Source organism: Lonchura striata, chromosome 3 (assembly GCF_050655825.1).
Source record: "Lonchura striata isolate lonStrDom1 chromosome 3, ASM5065582v1, whole genome shotgun sequence".
Lineage (NCBI taxonomy): Eukaryota > Metazoa > Chordata > Aves > Passeriformes > Estrildidae > Lonchura > Lonchura striata.
In genome coordinates, this window is record NC_140705.1 from 60,729,227 (window position 1) to 60,741,272 (window position 12,046).

At 37.0% G+C, this 12,046-nt stretch overlaps 1 protein-coding gene across 4 annotated transcripts in view; it reads left to right on the forward strand.

Annotated features, from left to right (window-relative positions):
* SYTL3 (synaptotagmin like 3) overlaps positions 1-12,046 on the forward strand; it is a 35,541-nt gene that overhangs the window by 11,212 nt on the left and 12,283 nt on the right. For all 4 annotated transcript variants that reach the window (XM_085575282.1, XM_085575283.1, XM_085575280.1 and 1 more), the window contains exons 4-8: positions 282-346; positions 2,845-2,896; positions 4,263-4,335; positions 5,260-5,332; positions 8,634-8,758. In XM_085575282.1, the coding sequence (XP_085431408.1) occupies positions 282-346; positions 2,845-2,896; positions 4,263-4,335; positions 5,260-5,332; positions 8,634-8,758 (388 nt within the window). The remainder of the gene's footprint in view (positions 1-281; positions 347-2,844; positions 2,897-4,262; positions 4,336-5,259; positions 5,333-8,633; positions 8,759-12,046) is intronic.

Below are 12,046 nucleotides of genomic sequence, written 5' to 3' on the forward strand. Positions count from 1 at the left end.
AACTCTCCTGCCTTCAAAGAAATGGCCAGAGCAGCGTGCATCACTTTCCATGGCCAGTCCTACGCTGTAAAAAGGAAAACAAACAAATATCCCCAAAGGATTCCTCCCCTCCATGTGTTTTTCAGATGCACAGCAAAACCAGTCAGTAGATTGAATAGTCATGAAATCTTAGTTTTACAGTAGCATTAATAAAGGATGTTGGATTGTTACATGGTAACCAAACATTTGAATAAATGCACTTGCAAACATTTTGATTCAAATCTCTTTTGATTGTTTTCCAGAGATGTGAAAGTGAAGGCTGGTGAATGGTTCTTTGAGGAACGAGCAAAGAAATATCCAGGTGAAGGTAATCACTGAACAGATCATAAACTGCTATGTAATCTGTAGTTCTCATCTAACTGAAACACTGAATGTAGTCTGACACTGTATCCAATGTTTCTTCCCTGCAGTCCATCTGTCTGTGCAGTAAATAAAACATGAACGCAATTTAGCAGAGTGCATTTAAAAGTATAACCTATTTTGTGGGAGTAATAAAAATAAGAATATTGCTGGCCATGTAAATTTGAATTAATGAGCATGTAAGTCTTCTAAAAAATACAATGATGTGAAATTAATATAGAAATGTTATATGTACAGGAAGAAAATTATCTGGCATTCATAATTTGTCAAAGTTTAAACTTCAGTTTTTTTCACTGAGGCAGTTGTAGAATTTAAAGAATGGAATAAAACCCCCCATGTATAGCTATAAATCAGCAGAGACAGAAACACTGTTTCATTACCTTCAGCCAGCTGGCTGTGCCACTGTCTTGTGCTGGGTCTTTTCAGTGCCATTACAAGTACAAAACTCTAAATTAAAGAGTATGTGGATGGATTGCTCTATGGGGAATGTGTTTTGCCAGCAAAGGAGCTGTTAGTGTTTGTTTTCACCTACTATAACTAGCAAGGTGGAGAAGATTTGTTTCCTTTTTCCCTTGAAGTTCCGCTTCAGATAGGCATCTACTTAATTTTGTGCCTGACTGTTGTTAAATGATACAGTTTCACTTCAGTATCTGCATCTATGTTTAAGAGTAGTTGGTAAAAAGGAAAGAACTAAGCCTTAAATCTCTGTTGGGAAACTTGAATAGGAAGAATTTTATAAAAGGGGGAAGCATAATCAGGCAAATTTTGCATAGTAGATGTTTGTGAAAGGCAGCATATTAAGAAACTAAAGTTCCTGTTAAAACAATTTTGGAAGATTTCACTAAAGTCCATTCTAGCTAACACAATTTCTAATTTTAAAGTGTTAGTTCACTGATCTTTTTAAAGCACAGTTTCATCCAATAACCATTATAATAATAATTTCCCCACATGCTTTTCAACAAGCATGAAACTGGCAGTTTTATCAGTCTCTCTATTAGTTGAAAATGTTGTTCTTGGATATTGAATCTCATAGTGCAAGTTACCGACTGCCCCTTTTTCCAGCAAAATAAATCAGTTCTCACTTTGAATTATGAAGGCTTTGTGGGTTCTTGAAGCATTTTGCTCAGTTAGTCTAGTGGTAATGCTGATGAAGTCACAAAAATCTAAGGATATACAGAAGAAAAACTGGCAGGTAGAAATATGTTTTGTTTAGATCCTTTGACTAGACCAACTGATATATTTAAAGGAATTTAAAAAGTGACAAATTTTAAAACACAGCAGCCTTTATACAATCTTCAATCCTGGAGGGACAGTGCCCTCTTTTGGTTTGAAAATATAACTGAAGTAATCACTAGGAACATAAGTTGAACTGAAAACAAAAATATTTTACAGTGAAGTTTTCTCATGTTGCATAGTAAAAAAATTATAGTTATGCTTTTTATCAATTTTTTGTATCTTCTCCCTAAAGAATGAGATTCATATTTTCATTACAGTGGTAGATTACCTGTCAATTTAAAAATCAAAGATAGCAAATATTATTTTAACAATAAGAGAAGATTCTGGAGTTCTGATTAAAAACTCTAACATCCATGAGCTGATTGTTTCTACCACTGCTAAGGTCTATTACTTTCATATAAGTAATCTTATAATTAATGGCATCTTCAGCAACACATAGATTACATGCTGCTTACTGTATCAGGAATTACTAGCAATTAAAGTCACTCCAAATAATTTCAGTCCACCTTTTGTTATATTTATGATCTCTCAGGAACAAACAACAGTTTTAGGAATCTTCATTGTTCATGCCCGATGGAGCTCTTGCTCCTTGGTGTCGTCACATCATGTGGCTGCTCAGCTGGGAATGTGCCATGGTTGCCGTTTCCCTGCAGGGATGCTCTTAGCAAAGGCTCTCACTTATGTTTGTGAGCTAGTCAAGCATTTTCATCACTGCTCAGGTCTCTAGTAGGAAGAGTGAAACAAATTTTTATGAGGGCAAGAGTTGACCATGTGCCTGCCCCTGTAGATGTTTTCAAGCTTCCCTTAGTGTTTGAATTTTGTGGCTGAAGTGTGCTTTAGTGCACTGGGCCCATGCACTGCCTGCCGCCTGGACCCTGGGAGGCTGACAGCACCTAGCAACATGTAGGAATGAGCATGTTGGGATCTCTGTGTGATTGTCCTTGGCTTTTGTGAAGAGTTCATCTGAATGTGTCACCTGCGACGGGGGAGGGTAAAATCATGGAATGGTTTGAGATGTGGGAGAAACTTGTATGTTGCTTGGCATGTGTGCTGATACATTAGTTGGGAATTCATTCCTGATTTACATGTGCATGAGCTTCTGTAAACACAGGCCACTTCCTGAAAGGCACTGATTTTAAAAAGTGTTATACAGGCATAAGTAACTGGTGTTGTTACTAAATTATCTCTGTTTATTTCCCTCTTTCATAGGCAGACATGAAACAGTTGGTGCAAAGCTATTGGAATCTTACCAGAAACTGAGGTAAGACTCAAAAAAGGACAAACAGTCCTGGGACACTGAGAATTTGTATGGGTGATATATTTTATGTTATAAACCAACTAGTAGTTTGTATTCCTTTATTATGAAAAAGAATCAATACTTTTGGAGTTCAAATTATAAAAGCATAGAAAAATTTTCACTTTTAGCTGTCAGCAATCCACAGACTAGGTCTCACATACAGCAGAGAGTAAGTACCATAATAGTGGAGTAATAGTATCTTACTTGAAATGAAGGGACATGTTTTATCTTTGTTTTCTCATAACTATTTATACAATTATCTGTTAAATTTGCAAAATACTTTTAAATGATTGTAAATGAAAATTATTTACTAGGTGTCATAACAGCATCATTATTTGTTCAATGGGAGCTATTGCTGACATGATAGTTTGACAATAAGTAGTAGACAAGAAGTTGGACACTTCCACTTACCAAACTTTAAAAAAAATTAAAAATCTAGTTTACAGTGAATAAATACTTTGGCCAGAGGCCAAAACATGGCCATACTTAAGTTATTACCAATGATATATAATGAAGTAACAGTCTGCTTATTATGTTATTAAAGGAGGCCTCTGCCTTAAAATAAACCAAACCAGAAAACCACAACACCAAACAGCAACTACTACCAAAATCCAAACCAACAAAAAACCAAAAAAAAAAAAACCACACACAAAAAAAACCCACAAAAAAAACCAAAAAAACAAACAAACAAAAAACATTCAGCTGGATAAGATCCTGACCAGGACTCACTTTTACCTGGATATGGTAAAACTAAAAAAGAATCAAGAAGGAATTTCACCAGCTACCTTAGGATCTGTGATTGTGCTGTGATAACAGAGTGAGTCAGATTTATTATTTTTGTCACAGACCAGGACTATTTACCACAGATGGAATGGCAGGAATTTTTAAAGGGTCTTTAACAACTCTGAATCCAGGCAAGGAATGATCCTTTTAGTATTGTAAATAAAGATGACTGGTTTTGAAAACATCTCTTAACAAGACATGGGGTGCATTTGACAGGAATTGTGTTTTAGAATTCAGGACGGACTATAATACTGCCAGCCATATAGAAAACTAGGGAGCCTATCCTAAATTAGGTCTTCCTGATAGTTCTAATTTAATAATTTTACCTGGAGCACCCCAAGATTGAGAAGATAGAAAGATAGTCCTAATTCCTAAGAACAGGCAATAAACCTGTGCTGCACCCCTTACAGACACAGGATGTTGACCCAGACCTTTATAGAGTTCAGGAAACATAGATAATGAAAATACTGTGCATGGACGTGGTTTATTTATTCATCTATTGCCATCATATATTAATTGTTGCACTGTTTATCTCTTGCATTTCTAGTAAAATTTCTGTTGTACCTCCAACTCCACCTCCTTTCACAGAATCAGCAGCAGGAGCCAATGTGATGGGAAATGTATGTATCTGCAAAGTGTACATATAAGTGCACCCCTTAGGGTGTCATTCATATGAAAAGGTCAGCCACAGGCATGTGGTAAATAACTGCTGTAATATACATGTAATATACTCTGCAATATACATGCAGCCTTTTGCAACCTTGTCATTATTTTTATGCTGCATGGGTACTGGGAGAGAAAGTTTAGAAGCTATAAGGGTTGTCTTCAATTAGTTTTCAGTTTTTGAGGGAAGTGCTTAACCACTCTACCTGACATTAGAATGTTGCATCTGGTTTTGGGTGCCTCATCACAGGAAGACTGAACTGAGATCTGAGGTCTACTCAAACCTGAAGGATCCCGTGTTCCTGTGACATTCAGTAGTCATGTGTAACTTTCATTACTGAATGAGAAATAGTGAGTTTGATGGCTGCCTTTGCATTGCAGTTTCTAGTGAACAGAAGAGTAGAACATGGCTTGAAACTCACAGAAATTGCACTAAATTACTCTTTCATTTTAAAGTTTGGACTAGATCTTCAGACCCTGGTTTTGAAGGCCATTGCAGTCTTGTAAACATTCTTATGTACTTACCTGGAGTTTGATGAAAACTCTTTGTTCTTTAATATATAAAATTACTAAATACCTTGCCACAAATCAGTGATGTGATTAGCTGTATTTATGAACATAGTATGTGATCTTTCTGTGAGGAGTTCCACTTATATGTGAAAGACCATGGAACTGAAAAGATTACTTTCCATCTTTGTCCATTAGTGTGATAGTTTCCAACTGTGTCAATGTATGTCCTCAGATGTATTTGTCTAGAGAAGTGAGCAAAGGGCTTCAGCTTTACCCTCTGATTGTTATGTGGTCTGTAGATATGCAATCATGGAAACTTTAAAATTACAAATATTTTATGTTTTCTTACTCATTGCATCTCCCATTTGCAGGAACTTGGAGAGTCTAAAAGGTTTAATAAATCTGTGGAAAACTTGTTTTTGTCTCTCACAACACATATAAAAAGTAAGTAGCTTTCACCGTCTTGTCATTCCAGGATAACATTGTCAAGTGTTTCAATTTTTTGGCCACAGTGTTGGCCAAGAAGTTGTTATAAAAAATGGCTATAAAATAATGGCCTTTAAAGAATAACTAAATCCAAGGCTGTGCCAGCCTGAAAAATAATACAGAAAATATAATTCTCCTTCAGTATTCTGCCAGTTGTTAAATAAACTGATTATATCAATCCATAACATCTTTCTTGTAAAGATGTGAAAATACTATAATTTTTCTTTTCATTTACCAAGTGTTCAGATGCAATATATTTAATTCATGTTAGAGTAATCAGTTTCTGATCTTCATGTTATCTGGCTGAACCCAAACTGACCTGTTCAAGAGTCTTTCATTCACTGGCAATATTCATGAGGAATTCCTTCCTCTTTCTCATTCTAGTTGTGTGGAATTCTTCAGTGCACATTTCTAAGTGCCGTCCAGTCCTAGAAATTCCTGTTCCCTTCTGATGCTTTTGATTCCTTCCATTTTCTTACACTACCTGCTGTTCCTAGGGATGCAGACTCTGCGTGCACCTCTAAGGCTAACTACAATGAGGATAGTCAGCCTTTGTGGAAAACAAATTAAAGGTATCAATGACCAGAGGAAAACAATTCTAAGCCTTAAGAAAATAACAGGGGCTTGCAAATTTGCATGGATTGGAACAAACTGTAATATTTTCTTACTAGCTTCAACTTACACAACCCCACATGTGAGATTAGACCTGGACAAATCTGGCTTCAGTGCCTTTCCCCCTAACTCTTGTTTTAGCTTTTGTTTGGTCTTTCCTTTAGCTTCTTCCACCCATCTTAAAGACCCATTCTCCTTGAACTATGCCAATTTAATATTGTGTCTGTGAGAACACATATTAAAGCTATGTAGAGACGTGGTGACCTGTTCCTAAACAGAAGCATACAGTGGTGTAAGACATTGGAAACAGTAATAGTGGCAGCACAGAACTGGATGCAAAGTAACTTATTCAGCTTTCTGTTAGTTGGAAGCCTGGCCATATCCCAGAGTTACTGGTAAAAGCTGTCAGGACTGCAGCAAATTAATTTATTATTTCCCTGCAACAAAAGGAAGGTCCTACTCCACTCACATCTTTCTTTTCTCTATTTCAAGCTTTGTGCTGCTACAATTAATATCTGGAATGCTCTGGAAACTGGCTTAGCTATTTTAAAGGGCAGAACATTAACCTAGACAAAATACATAGGTGCTTTTCTGCTGTTTTAGTAAATTAAATGGGATCAAGGTAAGATACATCTTGGAACATGTACATGTGATCAGGAGCCATATCAGGGATGCAAAAGAGCAGAGCAGGGGTTGCAGAGGGAGATGGAAGCAAGTTAGTTCGGTTCAGCTACAGGTGAAATCCTGTAGAGCATTCAGGTGCTCTTGTCCTCAGTTACTGTGGAGCAGTTTAATTTGGGAGAAAATAACAAGCTGTTGCAATCATTGAAGTCAGTAATTAAAAAATATAGGAAATCTTGCAGAGAGAAAGACTTGGGTTTCTTGACTAGAAAAAACAGCTTTTTCAGACAATATGGCTTCTCAATGAAACCTGGTACTGTGCTGATAAATGTTTTTGATCACGAGTATCTAAAGTTAGTACTCTGTATCTTATCTAGATAAGTGTCCTGGTTTGCAGAGGTATTTAATACACCCAGCTCTTGTGTACTGCAGTAAATAAACCTGGAGAAGCTCGTTCTGCCTCTGACTCTCTCACTGGAGTCAGTGTGTGTGCGTGTCTGAGAACAGCAGGAACGAGGGATCAGCGTGTGCAGCACAAAGCTGCCTTTGTACAGTCTGCTCCTTTATGCTGCTACCTCCTGTTCCAGTGTGGCTTGGCAGCAAGAGGTGGTTATAATCCAATGGTGGCCCTTTGGTGAATGTAAAATGAATTACTGGTTGTAGTTTTACTTGCAGTGAAAAATTGCCCTTGGCACTACAGAGAGTGTCAGTCTTAATGATATTTGGTTAGAGAAGCCAAAAGAGGAATAGATATGAAAACTGAACATTTGTGTTTTCTCACACAATAACCTGTTCTGTGACCTATTCCTTGTAAGAGAGTGTGAAGCAAGGCTGGTGTTTCTACCTCTACTGCTGGTCAAGGCACTCAGATTGTATCTATTCCATTAGAACTCTCAATTCCAGTCTCTTTTATGATCTCTGATTTCATTGTGTATGCTAAAAACCTGATTTAATTTACAGAGATGGCTTAATTGAGCCTGCCTTTGAATGGGTCACATGGTGCCTTAATGGTGTACACAGAGTACAGTAAACATCTGAGGACTGATTGCTGCTAAGAACAAAACTAACCCAGAGTGTCTTTAAAAATCACACTTGAGTGCCATTGTTTTTGAATACCATAATGTTGCATTGTCTGCTGTCTGAGGTTCCTCCACAGAGGTTCATGTTGTGAGAGAAATGTTTATTTCTTCTGTATGAATTAAACATATGATAACTATTTCATGTGCTACTTATAAATTTTTAATTCTTCATGAGAGTCTATCTGGGATTGACAACAAAGTATCTGCAGTTAAGCCTGCTCATATTCAACTTCAGAAATCATGGATGTGTGCTTCCCTTTAAGCAAAATTCTGAGTGTACACTAAGGAATAAGAATGAAAAGTGGGGCATCCGATGTTCAATCATCTTGTAGATTTATTTGCCGATAAACTAAATGCTACTGAAGTGCTAATTCAATAAGGTGCTTAAGTATGCACATAAGCTTATCCATATGAGTAATGTTATTGAAATCAATGAGGGCTATTCAGGTTCTTAAAAATTATATGTGGTTTGGGACCAGAGTATGTAATATCCCTCCTTTCACCCATATTTTGGGATACATTTCTAAATATTTTCCAATATGATCTTTCTGCTTTTCATTGCCATGTTGCTTTATGGTGTTATGATTTTGCCTTTATCTTGAACCAAACCAAACCGCTTAAAAAATCAAACTATACATAGGGACTGTGGTAGCTGATTCTGAGAGGAAACTATATTTTATGGCTTACCATTCCTTGCAGCAGCTATAATGATAGGCATCAAGGAGTATAATTTCCAGTTAAAACAGCATGAAAGATTTAAGCAGGCAAAATATAATTATATACAATGTAACAACCACTTCCCAGCTGTTTCTTACTGTTTCATACTCTTAGGAGATCAATGCTAAAGGTGCAGGTTGACAATTTGAAAGCTACAGAATTAGCCTATAAATCTATAGGATTGCTTGCAAAGTTTGTTATAGTGACTTATCTCTTTATTTTATCTTCAGAAATATCAAAGTCCCAGAATGATATGGCTGACAGATGTGCCCTAACCACAGATTATGGGAAGAATGTGGAAAGAAGAAAGCAAAGAAGGAGCCAGTCTGACACTGCAATCAACATTACAAGCAGGGTATTCATGTTATTATTCACAGTCTCTTAACTGCAAGAGCTGTATCAGAGTGAAATACATTTGTGAGAGCAATCATGTGCACATTGGAGTTTTTCTTTTATTTTATGAACAGGTCGTAGCTGATGTCCACTGACTGTGGTCAGAACTCTGATTTTTCACAAGCTTTTTGACAGATTTTGCACAATTGATGTCAGCCCAGGGTTGAAGTGATAGACTGAGATTTTTACAAAATGAGGGGAAGGATGTTGAGGATGGGACATTTTGCTCTCAGGTGCTCACAGATTCTCTTGAGGTTGAATTGATACCTGCTCTATGTGGTTGTTGGGCTGCAGGGAGGTGCTCTGTGTTGTCTTCTTCTTGCCCCTTTTGCTGCTGAACAGGACAAGCTATGACCATCCTGATGTTTTCTGAGCATTTTTTAACTTGGCAGGGAGAAAACATGGCTGTTAGTTGCTATGCAACCTCCCTTTTCCTTTTGCTTTGGTTACAGTCTCTAGCTCTGTGTTTTCTTGAGAGGTTTGAGAAAAATCCAGTCATCTGTTTTCCTATAAATTGTGCAGGGCTGAAGATGATCTCACATTTCTGCTTTAGAGTTACACTGAAGATTTTGTTTTGTACACTTTGAGCTCTCAAGTGACTGAACTTTGTCCATACTCAGTTTTCCACATTGTGGTTACTTACTGAATTGCCTTGTTAGTCTGAATGAGGTCAGTGTGGTTTGCTAAGTGCCTGGATTAGATGCTGAGAAAAGCCCTTGCTTTGGGCCAGGTCTTGTGGCACACATTGCTCACAGCTCCCTTGTGCACTTTTTCGTTTTCCTCAGGAGTGTTAGGTGCTGATAAATGGAAGAGACAGGATGTAAAATTGCATGGACTGGGTAGTTTGAATAGGCCCAACATCTGAGAACTCTGTGAAATTAGTTCTGGTATTTTTGTATGCAATTAAATTATCAATAGAATTGGCAACAATTATTGGTTGCCTGAGTGCTGCTTTCATTGTGGCAAGCCACACTTTGGTATTAGCTTTATTCCACAGGCAGAGCACTGCCCTTCTAATGCATTGAAAAACATCACAGTTGGAGGCAATGTGAATTCAGACTATGCTTCACTGCACGCTGATCACAAACAATCTGCCACATTTAAAAGATGGATATGGGTTCTTTGGCTTAAGAAATGAATTAGTAGGAGAATCCAGATTACTTCTGTGGGTTTTTAATTGCCCATTTAAAAATTCAGGACTTATGTCCAAACTTTGCATTGCAGATTTTGAAAAATAGATGTGTTTCTGTGCCAGAGCACCATTTTTCTGAGTCATTTGAACCAGTTGGACTATATTTAAGCTAAAATTTTAGCTTAGTGAGGAGTAATGTTGATTTTTTAAAAATTGTGAGTGTCCTTAAACTTTATTTTCCTTCAGAAAGGGTAGATGTAAACAGCTAGAACTAGAACTATGCCATAAGTTATGGGACAGAACCTGTTTTAGATTACACTTGCCAAACAATTAATTATATTTATAAGAAGATATCGTGTTGAAATCTTACGTGTTATGATTTCCAACCCAGAAAGAACTTTTGTTTTCAGAGCATGAATCCAAATAGTGGCTTTTCCCCCTAGAAACTGTATTTTTCTCAAAGGAATGACTGAAGTAGTAACTGTAACCACAAGTTTGAATGTGAAGTGTTTAAGACGAGGGCTTAAGCCTCAAGGACACTATCTGTTTCTTAAGTGAGTTTTCTAAATTTGTGATGCATGCAGAGCTTGGTTCCTTTGGATTAAAGTTGAAAGAGATTATACTTAAACTCAGTATTAGTGAAAAAACTAAGTCCAATGGCAAGAAATACTAGCCAGTGTAAAATCTGGATTTTGAGTGTCTCTCATCTTTAGAATCCCTAAGATTCCTAAAGGAAGTGCAGTTATCCCTGCCTCACTGGAGGAACAAGCAGGCATGTGCCACATTTGGGAGCAGTTTGTGGTGCATTGGTAGCTGTGGGATACCTCTCCTGTGGCAACAGGAGCAGACATTAGAGCTGGGCTGGGCTTGTGAGACCTGCTGCTGAGTTTAGCACTGGTAGCTGTGTTACCTTGTCAGTCTCTTACGTTCTGTACTGCACAATAGCAGAGTCATTCTGATCCAAGTAGAAGCTAAAATTCAGTGTGTAGTAGCTTGTTTTGGTTAGCAAGTGAAATTGTTGTATTTCAGGTTTTGTAAAGCTGAAGATAGTTTCTCTGCTAGGAAATACTATTTTGAGTTTATTTGGGGTTTTTTTTTAGACTATATTCTGAATGCATTTTCTGTCTGTTTCCCTCTCACAAGGTGACTTAATTCTTGCATCTATTCTTAAGGCAGGGCACTTAATAGACATCACAATTTCTGTGTGTTATAATAACAGCAGACTGATTAAGATTTTGCACAACCTGTTTTTTTCAGAAGTTATCTCACTGTATTATCTCACCTCTTGTCCTCATTCTCTAGTGCTGTCTGCTGCTGTGCAGGAGGGATTCTTTCACGTTTCCTGTTTCCTTTGTGGAAATAAGTCCTAATCCTTGCTATTGATTCAGTCACGCTATATTCTTGTTAGTCTTTCAGGTAATCTGTTACACAGCTTTTTAAAATAAGTTATTTTCTTAGATCCTAACTATGTAAAATTTCTTACCTTGCATTTTTCCTATCCATTGAGGTGTCAACATACTTTCCATAGATTGTATTATACCCAGGAAGTGGTATGCCACAAACACCAATATTTTGAGCATATTTTCAGCCCTGTGTGTTTGTCTTTCGGCACTTCATTCTGTTAGCTGTTGATCTTGGTAACAGAGGTGGCTGAAGAGAAATCTCAAGGAGTTTTGATTTATATATATATATATATATATATATATCAGAAATTATTGGAGTTTTCATGGGAAAATTGGAAAGATGAATGGACTTAGTCAAAGGAAGAACACCTTGGAAATTTGAACTTTTTCTATAAACAAAGGGAAGGGAACTTGTCAGTCTTATTTCTATTTTCAAATCTCTTTCAACTTATGTTAATTCTTGCATAGGTGAATATGGACATGTGTCATGCGTATTGCAAAATGCAGTTTTTAATTTCCTGAGGCAAGATGATATTTTCTTCCAAAATTACTGTTTTGTTAAGGCCTAATAAGGACTTCTATTAGTATATTGCTACTTTTGGTGTGTTATTAGTAGACTGCTGTTAGTAATTGCTGTTATTGTGACCCTTAGATTAGCTGGTGGTATGTTGATTTAAAAAAATTATTAATATGAGTGTACTACTAACTGGGTTGA